The sequence below is a fragment of the Microcaecilia unicolor genome, chromosome 6, assembly GCF_901765095.1.
Source record: "Microcaecilia unicolor chromosome 6, aMicUni1.1, whole genome shotgun sequence".
Taxonomy (NCBI): Eukaryota; Metazoa; Chordata; class Amphibia; order Gymnophiona; family Siphonopidae; genus Microcaecilia; species Microcaecilia unicolor.
In genome coordinates this window covers 64620491-64640061 of record NC_044036.1, presented here as the reverse complement: position 1 = coordinate 64640061, position 19571 = coordinate 64620491, and the positions used below count along the sequence as shown (strand labels likewise).

Below are 19571 nucleotides of genomic sequence, written 5' to 3'. Positions count from 1 at the left end.
TTGACCTGTGGTTCTGAAGCAGCATTGGCAAAACAGGGGCCAATGTTGTCCACGGTCAGGACAACAGGAAGAGACAGGAGAGCAGCAGGCTTCATTTACTGCAACTTACTCCTCACTGGCCTCCCACTTAGCCATCTATCCCCCCTTCAATCTGTTCAGAACTCTGCGGCACGTCTCATATTCCGCCCAAATCGATTTACTCATATCACCCCTCTCCTCAGGTCACTTCACTGGCTTCCAATCAGATACCGCATTCAATTCAAGCTTCTCCTTCTTACCTACAAATGCATTCAGTCTGCTGCCCCTCACTACCTCTCCTCCCTCATCTCCCCCTATGTTCCCGCCCGTAACCTCCGCTCACAGGACACATCCCTCCTCTCTGTACCCTTCTCCAACACCGCCAACTCCAGGCTCCGCTCATTCTGCCTCACCTCACCCTATGCTTGGAACAACCTTCCTGAGCCCTTACGCCAAGCCCCCTCCCTGCCCATCTTCAAGTCTTTGCTTAAAACCCACCTCTTCAATGCTGCATTCGGCACCTAACTCTTACCATTCACTAAATCCAGACTGCCCCAATTTGACCGCCCCTATCGGGACTGTCTGTTCACTTGTCTCTTAGATTGTAAGCTCCTTGAGCAGGGACCGTCCCTCTATGTTAAATTGTACAGCGCTGCTTAACCCTAGTAGCGCTTTAGAAATGTTAAGTAGTAGTAGTATTAGATTGTTGCCTTTAGAATTTCGCATGAATATGGCAAGCTACATTAACATACTTTAATCAGGAGCTTTTTTGCCTCTGATGAAGAAGTCCTAGCCCTCTTAATGCAACAGTGAGCAGAAGAGGAGCTTCTTGAGGCTTTTTCCTCCTTGTTGTTCATGTGCTTACAGTAATTTGAGTCTTCCTGAGTTTATATTAAGTGGTGTATGTGTATAAAAGTATAATACTGCACATCCTCAAAAGGTTAGGCTGCTTTTTACCACATTCCAGAACATATGATGGTGATGGTGAAAGGGGGCGGAGGGAAGCAGAAAAGAAGTAAGTGTACTCTTAGTGCCATGCTCCTGATAATGGAAAAAGCTATGTCTAAGTTCAAAATTCCTTATTACCTTATAACGGTAAACCTAAAGGAACCTGAGATATGCCAATAGTGCATCTTATGGAAAATTCTTGGCATTATTTGGGAAGAAAAATGAACAGTGTTCTCGAAGAGGCTGGATCTTCAATTACTGGAGATGCCATCAATCAATATCAGTTTCACTGGGTCAGGCATGCTGTTAGAATGCATGACTACAGACTTCATAATCAAATTCTCAGATCTCAGTTTATGATCAGGACACCACATAGAGGCAGACAAAACACTGTAGGAATAATATCTATGAGAGTAACCTTATAATGTGTAACAATGATCTAGACATGTGAAAGCAGTTGGCACTTAACTGATCATCATAAACGGGCTTTCTACACGATTGCTAGCACAAAACCAAAAACGAACATGTCGAGGCACACAAAACATGGACATCATTCAAATACCTACCACCAAATCGGTTAAAACAATACTAACAAAATATGCACATGCTAACTGAATACTGGACAAGTGTCCCAATTACCTGATTAAGAATCCACCAGACTGGTTCATCAACTGCCTCACCGAACACATAAAATTCATGTTTCTAAATGGTCAATTCCCCCCGGACAATGGCAACATGCTGACCCCAAAAATGCAATGAATAAGATCAATGAAATCACAAATTACAGACCAGTGACTTCAATACCACTATTGACCAAAACGATGGAGGGCTTAGTAGCTCAACAACTAATGGAATATCTACTAAACTTATTAATCCTCCACAAATCACAATCAGGCTTCAGACCTCTACACAGCACTGAAACAGTCTTAACAATGCTGATAACAAAATTCAGAAGGTTGATGCGCCAAGGTCAGAGAATCCTACTACTACAATTTGACATATTGAGTGCCTTTGATATGGTAGACTACATCAGTGGCGTTCCTGGGGGGGGGCAGTGGGGGCGGTTCACCCCGGGTGCACGTCGCTGGGGGGGGGGTGCCGTGCACGCCTGTCCGTCGTTCGTTCCATGCTCCCTCTGCACCGGAACAGGTTACTTCCTGTTCTGGGGCAGAGGGAGCATGGAATGAACGACGGACAGGCGCGCATGCACCCAGCAGCGTGCACCCAGGCGGGGGGTTCTTTCACGGGGGGTGTCCTTTTGCCGGGGGGTGTCCTTTTGCCGGGGGGGGGGTGCTGCACCCGGGGGGCGGGGCGCATCGGCGATCCGCCCCGGGTCTCAGCCCCCCCTAGGAACACCACTGGACTACATAACACTAATGTCCCTACTTGACAACATGGGATTCAATGGGGCAGCTGCAACCTGGTTCAACGGATTCTGAATAACCAGGTCATACCTAGTAAAGATGGCCAACCAACTCTCAGCCTGCTGGATTTCGGACTGCAGAGTGCCACAAGGCTCCTCAATATCACCGATACTGTTTAATATAATGATGGCCCCATTAGGCAGGAAACTGGAAAAAATGGAATTCAACCCATTTGTATATGCTGATGATGTGACCATCTACATACCATTCAACAAACACATCACAGAGATTTCAGGCAAGATTAAAATAGGCCTGGACCTCACGGAAAACTGGGCCACAACTTTCAAACTTATACTAAACAGAGACAAAACCAAATTCCTAGCTCTATCTAGCCAACACAATCTCATGTCCAACCAAATCTTTATATGAAAACATGGCGTAAACCTCAGCGCATAGATTTAGATGCAGAGGGCCATGTTCTATAATTGCGTGCATAATTTTTAAAACACCCATGAAACACCCATTTCCCCACCCATAACTTGCCCCTTTTTGTCTGCGCAAATTAGAAGTGCAGTGTGTTACTGAATACGCTTAGCGAGTTGTGTGCATAAATTACAATTATTGCCAATTAGTGCTCATTATTGCTTAAGTGCAGTTAACACTAATTAGCTTAAGACAGTTGAATTATGTGCACTATTACAGAATCCGCTTGATTTCGGCGCAGATCTCTAGGCGCAATATATAGAATCCGGGGTAAAATGTTGATTATAAACTTAGCCCCCTCATACAAGTAAAAGCATACATGTACAGCAGGTAGAATCACAATTTACAAGTGGTGAATATTATTTATTTATATACATGTATATCCCACCTATCCCTATTATGTAAATAAAATCATACATAAAAATTTCTAACACAAAAAACAAATCTGACAAACACTTTTCAATAATAGTACATCAAGAGAGCCTAAAGAGCTGCCAAAATAGAGCTCAGGGATTTTTTAAAAAAAGCCTGCACGTAAAAGTGTGTCTTTAGAACCTTTCTAAATTGTTGTAATCATGAGCAAAATTGAATATGCCATGATAATGCATTCCATAATCTCAGGCCAGCTACTGAAAAGACATAAGCTGATGTTTCAGCCAAATGAAAAGTGGTCAATGCTGGTACAGAAAGTTTCCTCTCAGTAGTGAATGCAAAGAACGCAAAGGTAAGTATAACTGTATCACATTTTTCAAGTACTGTGGGCCTCCCTGATCAAGAGCTCCTTTGTTTGAGGGGGAGGAGATATTGGGGGCTGTTCTTGTTCAAGGGCTGGGCTGGAGGGAGGAGGGGCCTAATGGTTGGTCTGTGAGGGGGGCCTCTTCAGTTTAGGATGGGGAAGGAGGGAAGAAGTGGGAGCTTTCGGTTTGTGGGGGAAGGTTGAGAGTATTGGGACACAGCACAAAAATGTTCGGTTTCAGCTGAAAACACACTAGCATTTTCGGCTGAAACCAAAACAAGGCCAAAAGCGGATTTGGGGCTTGAAAATGAAATGTGGTTGCCTCTAGTCTGCTTCAGCTCATATAAAACCTTATCCTGTGATGATCACTACTGCATAGGAGGGCAGAAGTGAAAGCTGTCAGTGAAAGCCTGCACCAGAGCAGGCCAGGGTGTTTGGCGTTTTTGCAAGACTACTAAGGAACTGCTTGAGGTCAGGAGAAACCATCAGAGTTTGTAGGGGGGTCCTCCAAATATACAGAACTGGCTTATTCTGGTTTGGGGCACTTAAGAATATGTCCTAGTTAGTAAAATAGAGACTTACATCTATCTTTCCTGTTGGTTAATTTTTCTCTGGGAAAATGTTTAGATGCAGCCCAGGATGAAAATATATATTGCTGAATTAAAAATAACAGATGGTCTCTCAGGAAACATAAACTAGGAAAATAATAAAATAAAATAATTGTGGTCTATCTGGTCTAACCATAATGATTAGATAAGTCTCCTCACCTTCGCAGACAGATGGAGAAAATGTATTTCTTGAGAACTTATGAAGCACTTTTAACCCTAGAAGTTGCTGCCCTAATAATCTACATGTATAAGTGCCACAATCTCCACAAATAGATGTTTTTGAAAATGACCTCCTCAGTCAGGTAACTCTTTAGTTACCTGGTTAGTTAATTCTAGAAAACTGTTCTTCCAGTTGGGTAGGTTCATCAAAGATTTTCTTTATTTCTTCTTTCCTGTGCCTCTGTGAGAGTGTCATTAAAGCCTCACAACAGTGATTCTCAAACCAGTCCTTGGGACACACCCAGCCAATCAGGTTTTAAGGAAACTCAGAATGAACATGCATCAGATAAATTTACATGTACTACCTCTATTGTATGCAAATCTATATCATGCATATTTATTCTGTGTATCTTGAAAACCTGACTGGCAGGGTGTGTCCTGAGCAGTGGGTTGAAAACCCCTGCCTTACACTGATTCTCTTTACCAGAGCTTCCACCTTGTAATTCACAACACACCCAAGATGTGTGGAATAACAGCTAAAGAAAGCAAAGCTTGAACTATAATGTCTTGACAAGAAGTATGGCAGGCTTCTAGATATTCATAACCCTCATGGAAAAAGCAAGAGTAACAGGTCTGACAAGTGGAAATAACATATACTACAATTAGGGTTCTGTCTCCGTCCCCGCCCCGTCCCCGCAGGTCCTGTCTCCGTCCCCACCCCATCCCCGCAGGTCCTGTCCCCGTCCCATCCCCGTGGGCTCTGTCCTCATCTGCAGAAGCCTTGAACACTTATGAATTTATTAAAGTATAAAAAGGAACAATATGCTGTGCAACTGTTGTGTATAAACTACAAATAGAGAATAATAATAACAATGAGCAGCTACAAAAGCCCTCCTTCCCACCACCACCCTCTACCCTTCCAACCCTAACAAAAGGTGATTTCTACTACACCAAGTAATCCTAATTCACACAGTTAAAATGTCCATGGGTAGAAAATACAGCCCTTTCTATATGCCCTGGAGGGGAAAAGAATGCCCTATGAAGCACTGTTATGGCTTTTTAATCTGTGGATAAATAAGAAGTCATCAACAATCTCAGGATTCAATCTAGCTCTCCTGTCTTCCACAGTCCTTCCTGGAATAGAAGTTGTCTTCTTAGAAGATGTGCTGGTAGCAGGATGTACAGGATCCCCCATGTAAATTTTGCTAGTTGAGGCCAGTATGTTTGCTTGTTTTTCCAAAAAATCAAAATATCTTTGTAGGCATCACTTAAACATAAATAACAGTCCAGTTCATTAACAGGCATCAAAGTAGAAAATGACACGGGGACAAAGTTTGTCCCCATTCCTGTGGGCTCTGTCCCCATCCCTGCCCCATCCCCGTGGGATTTGTCTCAGTCTCCACCCCATCCCCGTGGGATTTGTCCCCGCCCCATCCCCGTGAGCTCTGTCCCCATCCCCATTCCCATGCTTACTGTGGTTCCCCGTCCCTGTGTCATTCTCTAACTACAATACAAATTCTTGCAAATTTATATATAGATACATACATAAATTTATATATAGATACATTTATATATAGATACATTTTTTTTAACTTTTCACCAATAATTTTAGTTACTGTACTCAAAATACAGATTATCTGACATTAGGGTGACTAAATAGAGGTACTTATTGATGATTACCACATTAATTCAGCTGTACTATATTTTCATTTTAGGCCTTCAGTTTCTTTATACTCCTACACTGAAGCAAAGCTTTAATGACATGGCTTGTTATTTTTCCACCTGAAGAATGTGTGATTTAATGATTCTATACAGAGATTGTACACACTCTATAATTTCATGTCAGTGACTATGGAGCTCATTTTCGAAAGAGAAGGACGTCCATCTTTCGACATAAATTGGGAGATGGACGTCCTTCTCCCAGGGACGTCCAAATCGGTATAATCAAAGCTCGATTTAGGACGTCTCCAACTGCACTCCTTGGCAAGGATGGCCAAAGTTCAAGGGGGCGTGTCAGAGATGTAGCGAAGGCGGGACTTGGGCGTGCCTAACACTTGGATGTCTTTGACCCATAATCGAAAAAAACAAGGACGTCCCTGATGAACACGTGGACATTTTCACCTGGACCTGTTTTTCTTATGACTAAGGCACAAAAAGGTGCCCGAAATGACCAGATGACCACTGGAGGGAATCGGGGATGACCTCCCATTACTCCCCCAGTGGTCACTAACCCCCTCCCACCCTCAAAAAACATCTTTAAAAATATGTCGTGCCAGCCTCAGATGTCATACTCAGGTCCATCACAGCAGTATGCAGGTCCCTGGAGTAGTTTTAGTGGGTGAGTGCACTTCAGACAGGCGGACCCAGCCCCACCCCCCACCACCTGTTATGTTTGTGGAGGAAACAGCGGACCCTCCAAAACCCACCACAAACCCTCTGTACCCACATCTAGGTGCCTCCTGTCACCCGTATGGGCTACTGTAGTGGTGTACAGTTAGGGGTAGTGGAATTTGGGGGGCTCAGCACACAGGGTAAGGGAGCTGTGCACCTGGGAGCAATTTATGAAGTCCACTGCAGTGCCCCCTAGGGTGCCCGGTTGGTGTCCTGGCATGTCAGGAGGACCACTGCACTACAAATGCTGGCTCCTCCCACGGCCAAATGGCTTGCATTTGGTCGTTTCTGACATGGATGTCTTTGGATTTGAAAATCACTGAAAGTCAGAAATGTCCATGTATAGGGACGCCCAAATCTAGGGATAGTGAAATTTAAGGATTTGGACGCTCCTAGATTTCGCCATTTTGCAAGGATGTCCAAATCGAAACTTGGACGTCCCTTTCGAAAATGCCCCTCTATATATCCCCAACAAACTGTACTAGTAGAGGTTAATGTTATAATGTTCTATTACGTATTGTGTAGTCATTGCAAGTAGTATACCATGCCATACTTTGTATTGTTACTTGAATATTTTTACTGCTGTAATTGCCTATTGCTCATGTTTGATCTATTTTTACTGTACACTGCCTTGAGTGAATTCCTTCAAAAAGGCGGTAAATAAATCCTAATAAATAAGTAATGTTACCCTTGCTTTAAGGAGTGTTTTCTGTATAGCACTTGTTAAAATGAAGTTTGGTTTAGCAAATCTGCCAGCCATACCTGTCTGCCATATTTCTTGTTTCTCAATGTCACATCTGTTCAGCTTGCATCCTGCACACAGCACACTATGCTACATGCAGGCTGTACATGCACAAGTGCACAAATGCTATTATAAAGGGAATGGTTTAATTGAATGTCAGTAAAAGAAAAAAAGAAAAAATACAACTCTTTCCAAAATGGCTTTGTATCTCACCTTTTCATATGACTCGTGTTTTCTTTTCTGATAAATGTGTGATTCCCATGACATAGGAAGTAATATCTTCACATCTCTGAAATAAAATCTTCTCTTTGTGGCATTGAACAAGTAAAACGAAGCTTCTGTTACCATGTCCTGACAAAAAATGAAAGTGGACAAGTCTGACTGCAACTGGAATATTGTCAGTGAGTTATTTTATCGACTGTTACTTTTGAACAGCAGGATCAAATGACCTGATGAGAAAAATCAAATGTGTCAATATTTTAAAAAAAACACCAAAAAACAACAATTTATCTGAAAAACAGTGCCTGCTACCTGGATAAGTGCTGCTGACTGGGATATTCAGAGGCACTAATCGGATAATATCCAGACAACAGCAATATTCAATCTGGTGTCCAGATATCTTAGAACAGATAGAAGGCTAATCTAAGTTATAAAGAAAAAGTATCTGGATACTACTACTATTTACTACTATTTAACATTTCTATAGCGCTACAAGGCATATGCAGTGCTGTACACCATACACAAAAAAGACAGTCCCTGCTCAAAGAGCTTACAATCTACATAAGACAGGTAAACAGACAGAACAATTAAGAGTAAGGGAATAAATAGGTGAGGATAAAAGACAGGGCAAGTGAGTAGAGGTTAGGAGTCAAAAGCAGTGGTAAAGAGGTGGGCTTTAAGTTTGGACTTGAAGACGGACAAAGACGGGGCTAGAAGCACAGGCTCCGGAAGTCTATTCCAGGCATGAGGTGCAGCAAGACAAAAGGAACGGAGTCTAGAGTTAGCAGTAGAGGAGAAGGGGACGGATAAGAGAGATTTATCTACACAACGGAGTACCCAAGGGGGGGGGGGCGTAAGGAGAGACGAGAGTAGAGAGGTACTGGGGCGATAGGTCAATAAGATAAGCTTAAACTGAATATGGAAACGGATAGGGAGCCAGTGAAGTGACTTAAGGAGGGGGCTAATGTGCGCATAGTGACTTTAGCGGAAAATGAGTCGCGCAGCAGAGTTTTGGACTGATTGAAGAGGAGAGAGATGGCTGAGAGGGAGGCCGGTGAGAAGCAGGTTACAATAATCAAGACGAGAGGTGATAAGAGTGTGGATAAGGGTTCTGGCAGAATACTCAGAGATGAAGGGACGGATTTTGCTAAAGTTATAGAGAAAGAAATGACAGGTTTTGGCAATCTGTTGAATATGAGTAGAGAAGGAGAGAGAGGAGTCAAAGATGACCTCAAGGTTTTGAGCAGATGAGACAGGGAGAATGAGAGTGCCATCCACAGAAATAGAGAAAGGGGGGAGAGGAGAGGTAGGTTTAGGGGGAAAGATGAGAAGCTCGGTTTTGGCCATGTTAAGTTTTAGATGACATTGGGACATCCAGGCAGCGATATCAGATAGGCAGGCTGAAACCTTGGTCTGGATGCTAATTGAGATTTCAGGGGTAGAGAGGTAAATTTGGGAGTCATCAGCATAGAGATGGTATTGAAAGCCATGGGATGATATCAGAGAGCCAAGGGAAGAAGTGTAGATGGAGAACAGGAGAGGACCGAGAACAGAACCCTGAGGTACACCGATTGGTAGAGGGATAGAAGTGGAAAAGGATCCACCAGAGTGTACACTAAAGGTGCGAAGCGAGAGGTAGGAGGAGAACCAGGAAAGAACAGAGCCCTGGAATCCAAATGAAGACAGCGTATGAAGAAGTAGGCTGTGATCAACAGTGTCAAAAGCAGCGGATAGATCAAGAAGGATGAGGATAGAATAGAGACCTTTGGATTTTGCCAGGAACAGGTCGTTGGAAACTTTAGCAAGTGCAGTTTCAGTTGAATGAAGAAGGCGAAAGCCAGATTGGAGTGGGTCAAGAACAGCATGAGATGAAAGTCAAGACAGTGGCGGTGAACGTCGCGTTCAAGTAACTTGGAAAGGAAGGGGGGAGGGAGATGGGTCAATAGTTGGAAGGACAGGTAGGGTCAAGCGAAGGCTTCTTCAGGAGCGGTGTGACCACAGCACGTTTGAAGGCATCAGGAACGGTCGCAGTGGAAAGAGAGAGATTGAGGATATGACTGATAAAATATGACAGCCTGAATATGCCACTATCTGGAAATGTTCCATCATTAGTCGCCTTATCTGTATATTCAGTGCCAGACACTATTTGGATAATGGTGCTGAACATCCAGATATTTTTCAACTGTTGTAGCCATTGTTTCAAAAAACATAAATAAATAAAATACTGACCACAGCGGTAAAATATTGAGCTGAAAATATTTTCTTGTAATTACCATGTTCTTCCTACAGTCTGTTTCAGTTTAAGACAATGAGATATTTACATTGGAGTGGCCAAAAGGTTAGAGTAATGCAGCTAGAAACCAGATCAAGATTCAGATTGAACATGTGCCTTTGATGGGCCTTGAACCCTTGGGCTAAATCACTGTCTCCATTGTCTCAGGTACCCAATTACCCCCAAATTCTATAAAAGTCACAAAGGGGTCCTTTTACTAAGCTGCGATAACAAGTGGCCTGCGGTACTGTGGGCATGTGTTTTGGGCATGCGCTAAGCCATTTTTTACTGCAGCTGGGAAAAAGGGCCAGGAAATGGGTGCGCTGAAATTAAAACTAGCAGGTGCTTATTTACCACCACCAATTGACTTAGCGGTAAGAGCTCATGTGCTACCTGTGCATTAACCACGCAGTGCACATCAACTGCTGATTACCGCTGGGAACACCCTCGCGGTAGAAAATAGAAATTTATTTTCTACCGCGGGATTTGATGCACGCCAAAATCAGAATTGGCATGCGGATTAAAACTAGCGCACGCCTATTTACGGCCTGAGCCCTTACCGACAGGAAAGGAATGGAAAACAAAAATGAGGATGTTATAATGCCTTTGTATCACTCCATGGTGCGACCGCACCTCGAATATTGTGTTCAATTCTGGTCGCCGCATCTCAAAAAAGATATAGTGGAATTAGAAAAGGTCCAGAGAAGAGCAATGAAAATGATAAAGGGGATGGGACGACTTCCCTATGAGGAAAGGCTAAAGCGGCTAGGGCTCTTCAGCTTGGAGAAAAGGCGGCTGAGAGGAGATATGATAGAGGTCTATAAAATAATGAGTAGAGATGAACGGGTAGATGTGAAGCGTCTGTTTACGCTTTCCAAAAATACTAGGACTAGGGGGCATGCGATGAAGCTACAATGTAGTAAATTTAAAACGAATTGGAGAAAGTTTTTCTTCATTCAACGTGTAATTAAACTCTGGAATTCATTGCCAGAGAATGTGGTAAAGGCGGTTAGCTTAGCGGAGTTTAAAAAAAGGTTTGGACAGCTTCCTAAAGGAAAAGTTCATAGACCGTTATTAAATGGACTGGGGAAAATCCACTATTTCTGGGATAAGCAGTATAAAATGTTTTGTACATTTTTGGGATCTTACCAGGTATTTGTGACCTGGATTGGCCACTGTTGGAAACAGGATGCTGGGCTTGATGGACCTTTGGTCTTTCCCAGTATGGCAATACTTACGTACTTATGACACCCGTTGACTTAGTAGTAAGGGCTCACGTGCTACCTGTGCGTTAACCATGCAGCGCGTGCCAACAGCTCATTACCTCTGGAACCCCCACTCCTCCCCCGTTTTCTACCACGAGATTCGGCACACACCAAACTCAGAATTACTGCGCTAGCTAGCCCGGTGGTAGTGCCGATTTGGCATGCACTTCCCATGCCTTAGTAAAAGGGCCCCTAAAAATTGCATGCACAAATTTGGGCGCAGACCCCATTTTATGCATGCAATTTAATTGAATGAGCTATTAGCACCAATAATTGGCTTGTTAACAAGCAATTATTGGAACTAAATAGATTTAATTAAAATATAAGTGCATAAATTTAAACATGGGATCTGCGTCTAAATTTTATGTGTGAGTTTCAAAAAGGGGGTGTGGAAATGGAAGGGTCATAGGCAGAATGGGGCATTTCCAAAATTTTACACGCGTAACTATAGAATTGGGATGTGTGCTTAATTTAGGCGCAAAGATTTACACCACGTTTCAGTTGGTACAAATGATCACTCCTAAAGTTTGGTGCAATTCCTGGACATAAACACTATTGTATAAACTGCACCTAACTTTAAGCATGGTCTACAGAATAGCGCTTCTTTCGGCAATGATTTTTTGGGCGTCATATATAGAATTCATCCCTTAAGCTGTAAGCTGTTTGAAGACGTTGTAAGTTGTTGTACAGTACAATATGAAAGTGAAATAAGTATTTATGAATTGCTACCTGCTGAGAAAATAAAATAGTCACAAGCTCCCTGATTCATGTCTGTGGAGGAGTGGCCTAGTGGTTGGGGTGGTGGACTTTGGTCCTGAGGAACTGAGTTTGAGTCCCACTTCAGGCACAGGCAGCTCCTTGTAACTCTGGGTAAGTCACTTAACCCTCCATTGCCCCATGTAAGCCACATTGAGCCTGCCATGAGTGGGAAAGCGCAGGGTACAAATGTAACAAAAAAAAAAAATAATTATGTTCGTCTTCTCATGTCCTGCTTGTTCAGTGGCATCCTTGAAAGGATTCTGTGGTTTCTACATTGTGGGTGGTAATAACATGAACTATGTTAATAGTTAGGGCCTTAATGTATTTATTTATTTATTTAATTTATTCATACTTGTATCCCACAATTAACCAAAAACGAGTTTCGGTTCAACGTGGCTTACATTTAACAACAGTTGTTAGAGATGATATTGATTCAAATACATTTACAAAGTTGTGTGATGCTGTGTTTTACAGAAGTTGGCAAGATAACTACTAATTAAAAAGGGATTCACATGCTTGTCCAGGCAACTGTGAAATGCAGTAATAGGAACACGTGGTTGCATTATATTTTCCAAGTTTGTACTTTTTTTTCAGTGCTGTAATATGAGCAACAGTAAGAAACCTGCTCTGTGTGCTCAGAATTAAAAAAACACAAACATGAAGCTAACAACCTCTAAAACATTTGACGTTTCTGAAGTACTAAATTGAGTGAAAATGTACTTGAAGACTGTAAAAAAAAAAAAAAAATCCACTCCTGCTCCTCCTCCCCAGTCTTACTTGTCCCTTAAAAATCTAGATGATCTTGTAGATCTTGACAAAATGCATTTCATCTCTATTACTGTTCCCCTTGCGCTGCTGCTTTGAAAATTATGTGTGACAAATTACAGCAATTGAAGTTACTTTTCTTTAGGTGTGGGGAAAACTGTCTCTGAGAAATAAACTTTGCAAATCATATTCTGTGCTCTTACCTTGATGTTTGTGATGAGAGTTTTGTTTTCTGGCACAAGAGGGTTAATAGCAATAACTATATTCTCGAATCCATTATCCTTCAGCTGCACTTTTGACTGCAATGCATGTAGATGGAGGATAAATACGAGGAAAGAACTCCAAAGCATTATTCCAGACAGCTTTCTATAGATGATCTCTGTAAGAAAATGGTTCCAGTGCCTCAGGAAAGTTGTTGAACTGTATAAATTGAAGGGAGGTAGGTGTCTCCTCTCCAGTAGGGCAACCGGTTTGGGAACTATCCCTTGCCAGCTCTAATTCTCCAGTAGAGACCTGGGGAGGTTTTTAACAGGTAACTCCCCCCAAAAGGGCCACATTCTGACTTTCTATAGTACATGTGTAATATGCATATTAATAATGGCTAGGTTACGTAATATGCACACGAATGTTCTGATTTTCTGTCCTAGATCCTCTTTCCTGGATGTTAGGGCAAAGGTACAGTGCTGCATTTCAGATGGGGACCGAGAACAAATATGCTTAGCTAATTAAAATGGCAACCTTTTAAATCTGCATTAAAGGGAAGTTACTACTCTTTGAAGGCTAATGGAAATCTGCATGGTCATAGTATGTAGTTGATATATTTGACACCAAACATAACATATAATTACAGTCACAAGCTACATCTGTTTAAAATTTCAATCCATTTTCCATAAACATCTTGTCAGATAAAAAAAAACACATTTTGGGCCAATATGGGCGCTGCCAGTGGTATTCTTCAGCCATCTTAGGATCCTCAAACAGGATATCCGATTACAGCTAAGACCGTTATGACCTGTTTGAGCGCCAATGTGGTGTATTTAATTGAACGTCCATGTAGGCTGATATATATTAGATGAAGTAGTCATCCAGTAAAACTTAGATTAACTGAACATAAATCAAGGATTGTCATTCAGAATAAACAGGCACCATTGGTGCAGCATTGGCTGGAAAGGGCCATACAGTCTACGATTTGAAATGGTGTATAATTGATCAAGTGGTAGAAGGGTGGAAGGGTGGTAATTATGAGAAAATTCTAAATTTTAAAGAGCAACACTGGATATTTTCTTTAAATACTTGCATCCGGCTGGTCTCAACGCAGAAATAGAGTGGCTGACAGTAATTTAAATCTGGGTCCTGTGATTGGCGGGTGTAGGAGTCAGCTGGCAGTATAAATTAATGTCAGAAAGACACAACCATCACCTTGGCTGTTTTAAGTAATTATGTCGGCAAGATGTGTCGGATGACTTAAAAGGTATTTCTGTTTACAAATGGGGATTTAAAACTTAAGTTTAAGTTTTTGGAAAGGATGGGTCTTAATTACCTTTTATTTTTTAGGGAACAACCCTAGAAAAAGCTTTTCAAGCAAAACATATGCCATGTTGGATATGAAGAACCCCCAGCTGACAAAATTCAGATGAGTACCTTTTAAAAAAATATATAGAAGTCCATAAGATAAAAAATATAATATCATTAGTTAAAAGAGGACCAATGACAAAGTTAGCATGTTAGTCATGCTGGTGAAAGTTTGATTATCTCGTGCAAAACGGCTGAGGTCCATAATAATAATTCCATGATTTACTGTGTGGTTGTATGTCTAGAGAAGTGAAGGAAGTGTTTGTGATATTATAGACATCTTTCAGCATTCTTTGGCCAATTGGTTTAGTTTACACTTCTAACAGTGTCATGATCTCCCTTCAACTAAAATTCATAGCCATTACGAAGGTGGAGAGGGTAAAAAAGAGCACATACGTGACAAGCCAAGTGCACCAGGGACACTGACTGACAGAGGCTACAGCTCTATGGGAAAACTTAGCCACAAATTAGATGCCATCTCTTTTTTTTAAGCTTTCAAGGGCAAAACATGGATAAAACCTACTCAACAGCGCAGATGATTCCAAATGCATAAATAAAACAAAGAAAAAAAAGAAAAGGTAAATAAAAACATTTCTTACCTGAAGCAGCCTTGTAATTGAGGCCCTGGGTACAGGGCACATGTGAGGTATCAGAAGGCAGACAATGCTTTATAATGTGCAGCAGAAGCAATGCTAGTCTTCCCACAGATGGGTAGTTCAACAGAAGCTGAAGGCATTTCCAACCTAAAAGCAAGCTTTTAAAAGGCGAGTTAGGGAATGAGCTTTAGAATAAAGCTAAAGACATTCAAAAACTCATAGTATTAATAGGGAAAGGTTTGTATGCACCTTATTTTTTTTTTTTTTACATTTGTACCCTGTGCTTTCCCACTCATGGCAGGCTCAATGTGGCAATGGAGGGTTAAGTGACTTGCCCAGAGTCACAAGGAGCTGCCTGTACCTGACATGGGAATTGAACTCAGATCCTCAGGACCAAAGTCCACCACCCTAACCACTAGGGAACTCCTCCACTCAAAGGTCACATTTAAAGGATGTATACATATATATAAGACTTGAGAATAGCAGATGTATTATAACTATTATAAATAAAGGCCCTGGCAGCTGCAACCATTAAATTCTGTGGCACATTTGAATAAATTTACAAACAGTGTATATGGTATAATAGAAAATGTTTTCATTTAAAACAAAAAGTATGAATATTTTATGACTATTTTTTGGTACAGAAAGTTGCATATGGTTATCATCTTTATTGTGGGTAATTATTTTCCACCCGGTCCTCAGATCACATTCAGCCAGTCTGGTTTTTAGGATATCCAGAATGAATATACACCAGATAGATCTGCACACACAGCTTCTATTCTATACAAATCTGTCTCATACATACTTATTCTTGGTCATCCTGAAAACCAGATCAGCAGGTTGTACCCCAAGGACTGAATTGGAACCAGCCTATCAATAGTAAAATGACTTAAAACATACTCAATGTCAACCATCATATCTCAGCCAATAGGCTGCTGATATGTGTATCTGATCTTAGAATGTTAATGTTCCTCAGGGTAAGAAAATGAAGTGTATTAGTAAAAGCTGCATCCTAATCATTGTTGCCTCCAATACCATATCTTGTGCAGTTTGGTAAAGGAGATGGAGAGAGGCATGAGTCTCGACTGCCTCTGCTAATTTGTAAACAAAGTATATGTTAAAGACAAGAGTTGCTGGCTGTATGTTTTTCTGGCTGTCAAGACCTAACATGTTTTTGAGCAGATGTAGGGCTGTTGCTCCAGGAAGGAGGTGGAGAGGTGAGTAACAAGAAGAGCAAAGCTGTCAAAGAACAATTTTCAACAGGAAGATTTTCAGCTCTACCCCCATTCCACTCATTGGCCCACTTCCTGTTGTTCAGGAGTCTCCTGCTGCTTTGGGATGGGATACACTATGAGATCAGCAGCAGGTGTGCCAGCTTGTGAGTTTTGAACCCACTGGTTATGCTGGAGAGATAGTGTAAAGTCAGCAGCATCAGGACAGGCTTCATTGTACTGGGCAGGAGAATTAAAGATTTATAGTCTGGGGGAAAAAAAGCTACATTTGATGGGCTGGCTTTTTATTCTTTCCTACCCACAGATGTTTGAAAGAATTATACCTAAGAGGTCAAGAAATGTCCATCTGTCCAACCGGAGGCAAAATAAGTCTCCAAATATTTAATGGATTGGGATGAAACTTTGTAGTCATGAAGTGGGAACAGTGAAAAAACTCATTAGAGTTCATTGTCAAAAGAGAAAAATGCTTCAAAACCTGCACAAAGCAGAAGATGGACTTTTTTTTTTTTTTTTTGCAAAAACATCTAATTCCTGATTTTTGAAACTCAGAATTGAGAATGTTTTACTCTGCACTTCGTCTATATTGCAAGGAGGTATGTTGGAGGCATATTTTAGGCATGCTTAAAATCTGGACTTTTTCAGTGATAGTGGATGAGAAAAAAAGGTCCAGGGCTAAAAAGAAGTACGCGTTTATCTAGACCTGTTTCAGTCATGACTAAGGGACCCTTTTACAAAAGCGTGCTGAAAAATGGCCTGCTGAAGTGTAGACGCGTGTTTTGGGCGCACCCAGAATTTTTCAGTGCAACTGTAAAAAATGGCTTTTTAAAATTTTTGCCCAAAATGGACATGCAGCAAAATGAAAATTGCCGTGAGTCCATTTTGGGTCTGAGATTTTATCGCTAGCCATTGACCTAGCGGTAAAGTCTCACGCAGTAACTGGGCGGTAATGACCTATGTGCGCCAAATGCCACTTGGTGAACACAGCTGATGTGCGCCAGAAAATAAAAAATATTTTTCAGGCGTGTGTAGCAGACATGCGCCAAAAATGAAATTTCCACAAGGGCCACGCGGTAGCTCCATTTTGGAGTGTGTTGGGCACACATAGACGCTTACGCGGCTTAGTAAAAGGGTCCCATATAGGCTTATTTTAGAAAGAGAAGTGCGCCCATCTTTCGACACAAATCGGAAGATGGGCGTCCTTCTCCCAGGGTCACCCAAATCAGCATAATCGAAAGCCAATTTTGGGCGTCCTCAACTGCTTTCCGTCGGGGGATGACCAAAGTTCACGGGGGCATGTCAGAAGCATAGCAAAGGCGGGACTGGGGCGTGCTTAACACATGGGCGTCCTCGGCCCATAATGGAAAAAAGAAGGGTGTCCCTGACAAACGGATCACTTTATTTGGTCCTTTTTTTTTTTTTTTACGACCAAGCCACAAAAATGTGCCCTAAATGACCAGATGACCACCGGAGGGAATTGTGGATGACCTCCCCTTACTCCCCCAGTGGTCACTAACCCCCTCCCACCCTAAAAAAATTTAATATTTTTCCAGCCTCTGTCAGCCTCAAATATCATACCCAGCTCCATGACAGCAATATGCAGGTCCCTGGAGCAGTTTTTGTGGTTACTGCAGTGCACTTCAGGCAGGTGGACCCAGGTCCATCCCCCCTACCTGTTACACTTGTGGTGGTAAATATGAGCCTTCCAAAACCCACCACAAACCCACTGTACCCACATCTAGGTGCCCCCCTTCATCCCTAAGGGCTATGGTAGTGGTGTACAGTTGTGGGGAGTGGGGTTTGGGGGGCTCAGCACACAAGGTAAGGGAGCTATGCACCTGGGAGCTTTTTCTGAAGTCCACTGCAGTGCCTCCTAGGGTGCCCAGTTGGTGTCCTGGCATGTGAGGGGGACCAGTGCACTACGAATGCTGGCTCCTCCCAAGACCAAATGGCTTGTATTCGGTCCTTTCTGAGATGGGTGTCCTCAGTTTCCATTCTCGCCGAAAATCAGGGACGACCATCTCTAAGGTCGACCTAAATTTCACGATTTGGGCGTCCCCGACCGTATTATCGAAATGAAAGATGGAAGCCCATCTTGTTTCAATAATACGGGTTTGCCCTCCCCTTCGCGGGGACATCCTACGAGGACGTCCTCAGGAAAACTTGGGCGCCCTGTTCGATTATGCCCCTCATCGTCATTTCAAACCATTATTTAAGGAATAACACAGAGGCAGTGTAGCTTAACTTATTTATTACTGCTATTGGACAGTAAACAAATATTGTAAGGCATTGCCCATATTCTGAAAAAGATCAATAAAGCATAAATAACATTTTTGCAACACAGAACTAGTATCATTTACAAGAGATAAAATATCTATAATTGTTTTGTCTATTTGTGTTGTAGACAAGGTCCAGCAGGTCATAATAATGTTCATAACTCTGGCACTCATTACTCTCTAGATAACCTCTCACAATGTCCAAGCTTTGTAATGCAGCAGCAAATGTCACATTGGGTCTTGCTTCATGCTCACTGTCAACTTTCACCCCCATCGGCTCATAATCTGTGTCTCCAGCATCCTCAGCCACAGACTTCAACTCTGAGTAAATCTCTTCATCGTTTATAATCGGCAGATATTTGCATGTCATCATCAATTGCCAAATAGCGATCAAACTTGTAAGCAATCACTACAGCTTGGAGATCAACAGTGGAAGCAGGATTTTCATCATCATATTATTATTTCATAAAGCTAGCCCCTGTCTGTAGCAGCTGGCAATTGTACTTTGGGTAACACAATGCCAAGCCTCCTTCTGCACGTGTAGTGAGTCGAGTAGGCTTAGCTTGCAAGCCAACATGGCCGCTCACTTACCAATGATTTCATCATTGTCCATTGTGCTCATCAGATGGTGCAGCACCAGCACTCTGTAATGCTTCTTGAAATTGGCTATGACACCCTGATCCATCGGCTGGATATGTGAAGTTGTGTTAGGTGGTAAGAACATAAGCTTAATGTTTGATAGTCTAGCGTCATTGCTGTGTGCTGCACAGTTGTCACACAGCATCAGAATTTCACGCTTCTGCCTGCACATTGTGTTATCCAATGTTTTTAGCCATTGCAGCCAAATTTCTCGGGTTATCCATGCATTTTTGTTTGCCTCATAGGCCATCAGAAGTTGTTTAACATTCTTGAAACAATGTGGCTATTTACTTTTCCCAGTTGTCAGTGGCTCAAAGTTTTCACTTCCATCCATGTTGCATGAGAGTAGCAGTGTGAGTCTTTCCTTTGGCACTTTTGCTTCGGCCACCTCAGACTGCGTGAATGCCAGCATCCCATCAGGAATAGCTCTCCAATAAAGACCTGTTTCATCTGTATTGAAAAAGTCACGTTTGGTAATCTTTCATGATGCCCGGTAGAACATTAGCTACCCATCTCTCTGTACCCATTTC

The 19571-nt window shown here is 42.1% G+C and overlaps 1 protein-coding gene across 1 annotated transcript in view; it reads right to left on the bottom strand.

The window, feature by feature from the left end:
• The window catches only part of CLCA2 (chloride channel accessory 2), a 91550-nt gene extending 72778 nt beyond the window's left edge, over positions 1 to 18772 (bottom strand). The window contains exons 1-4 of the mRNA XM_030206729.1: positions 18599 to 18772; positions 15703 to 15767; positions 12933 to 13149; positions 7663 to 7800 (exon numbers count right to left, since the gene is read on the bottom strand). Of these exons, the coding sequence (XP_030062589.1) occupies positions 7663 to 7800; positions 12933 to 13149; positions 15703 to 15767; positions 18599 to 18772 (594 nt within the window). The remainder of the gene's footprint in view (positions 1 to 7662; positions 7801 to 12932; positions 13150 to 15702; positions 15768 to 18598) is intronic.
• Between the last annotated feature and the right edge of the window lie 799 nt (positions 18773 to 19571).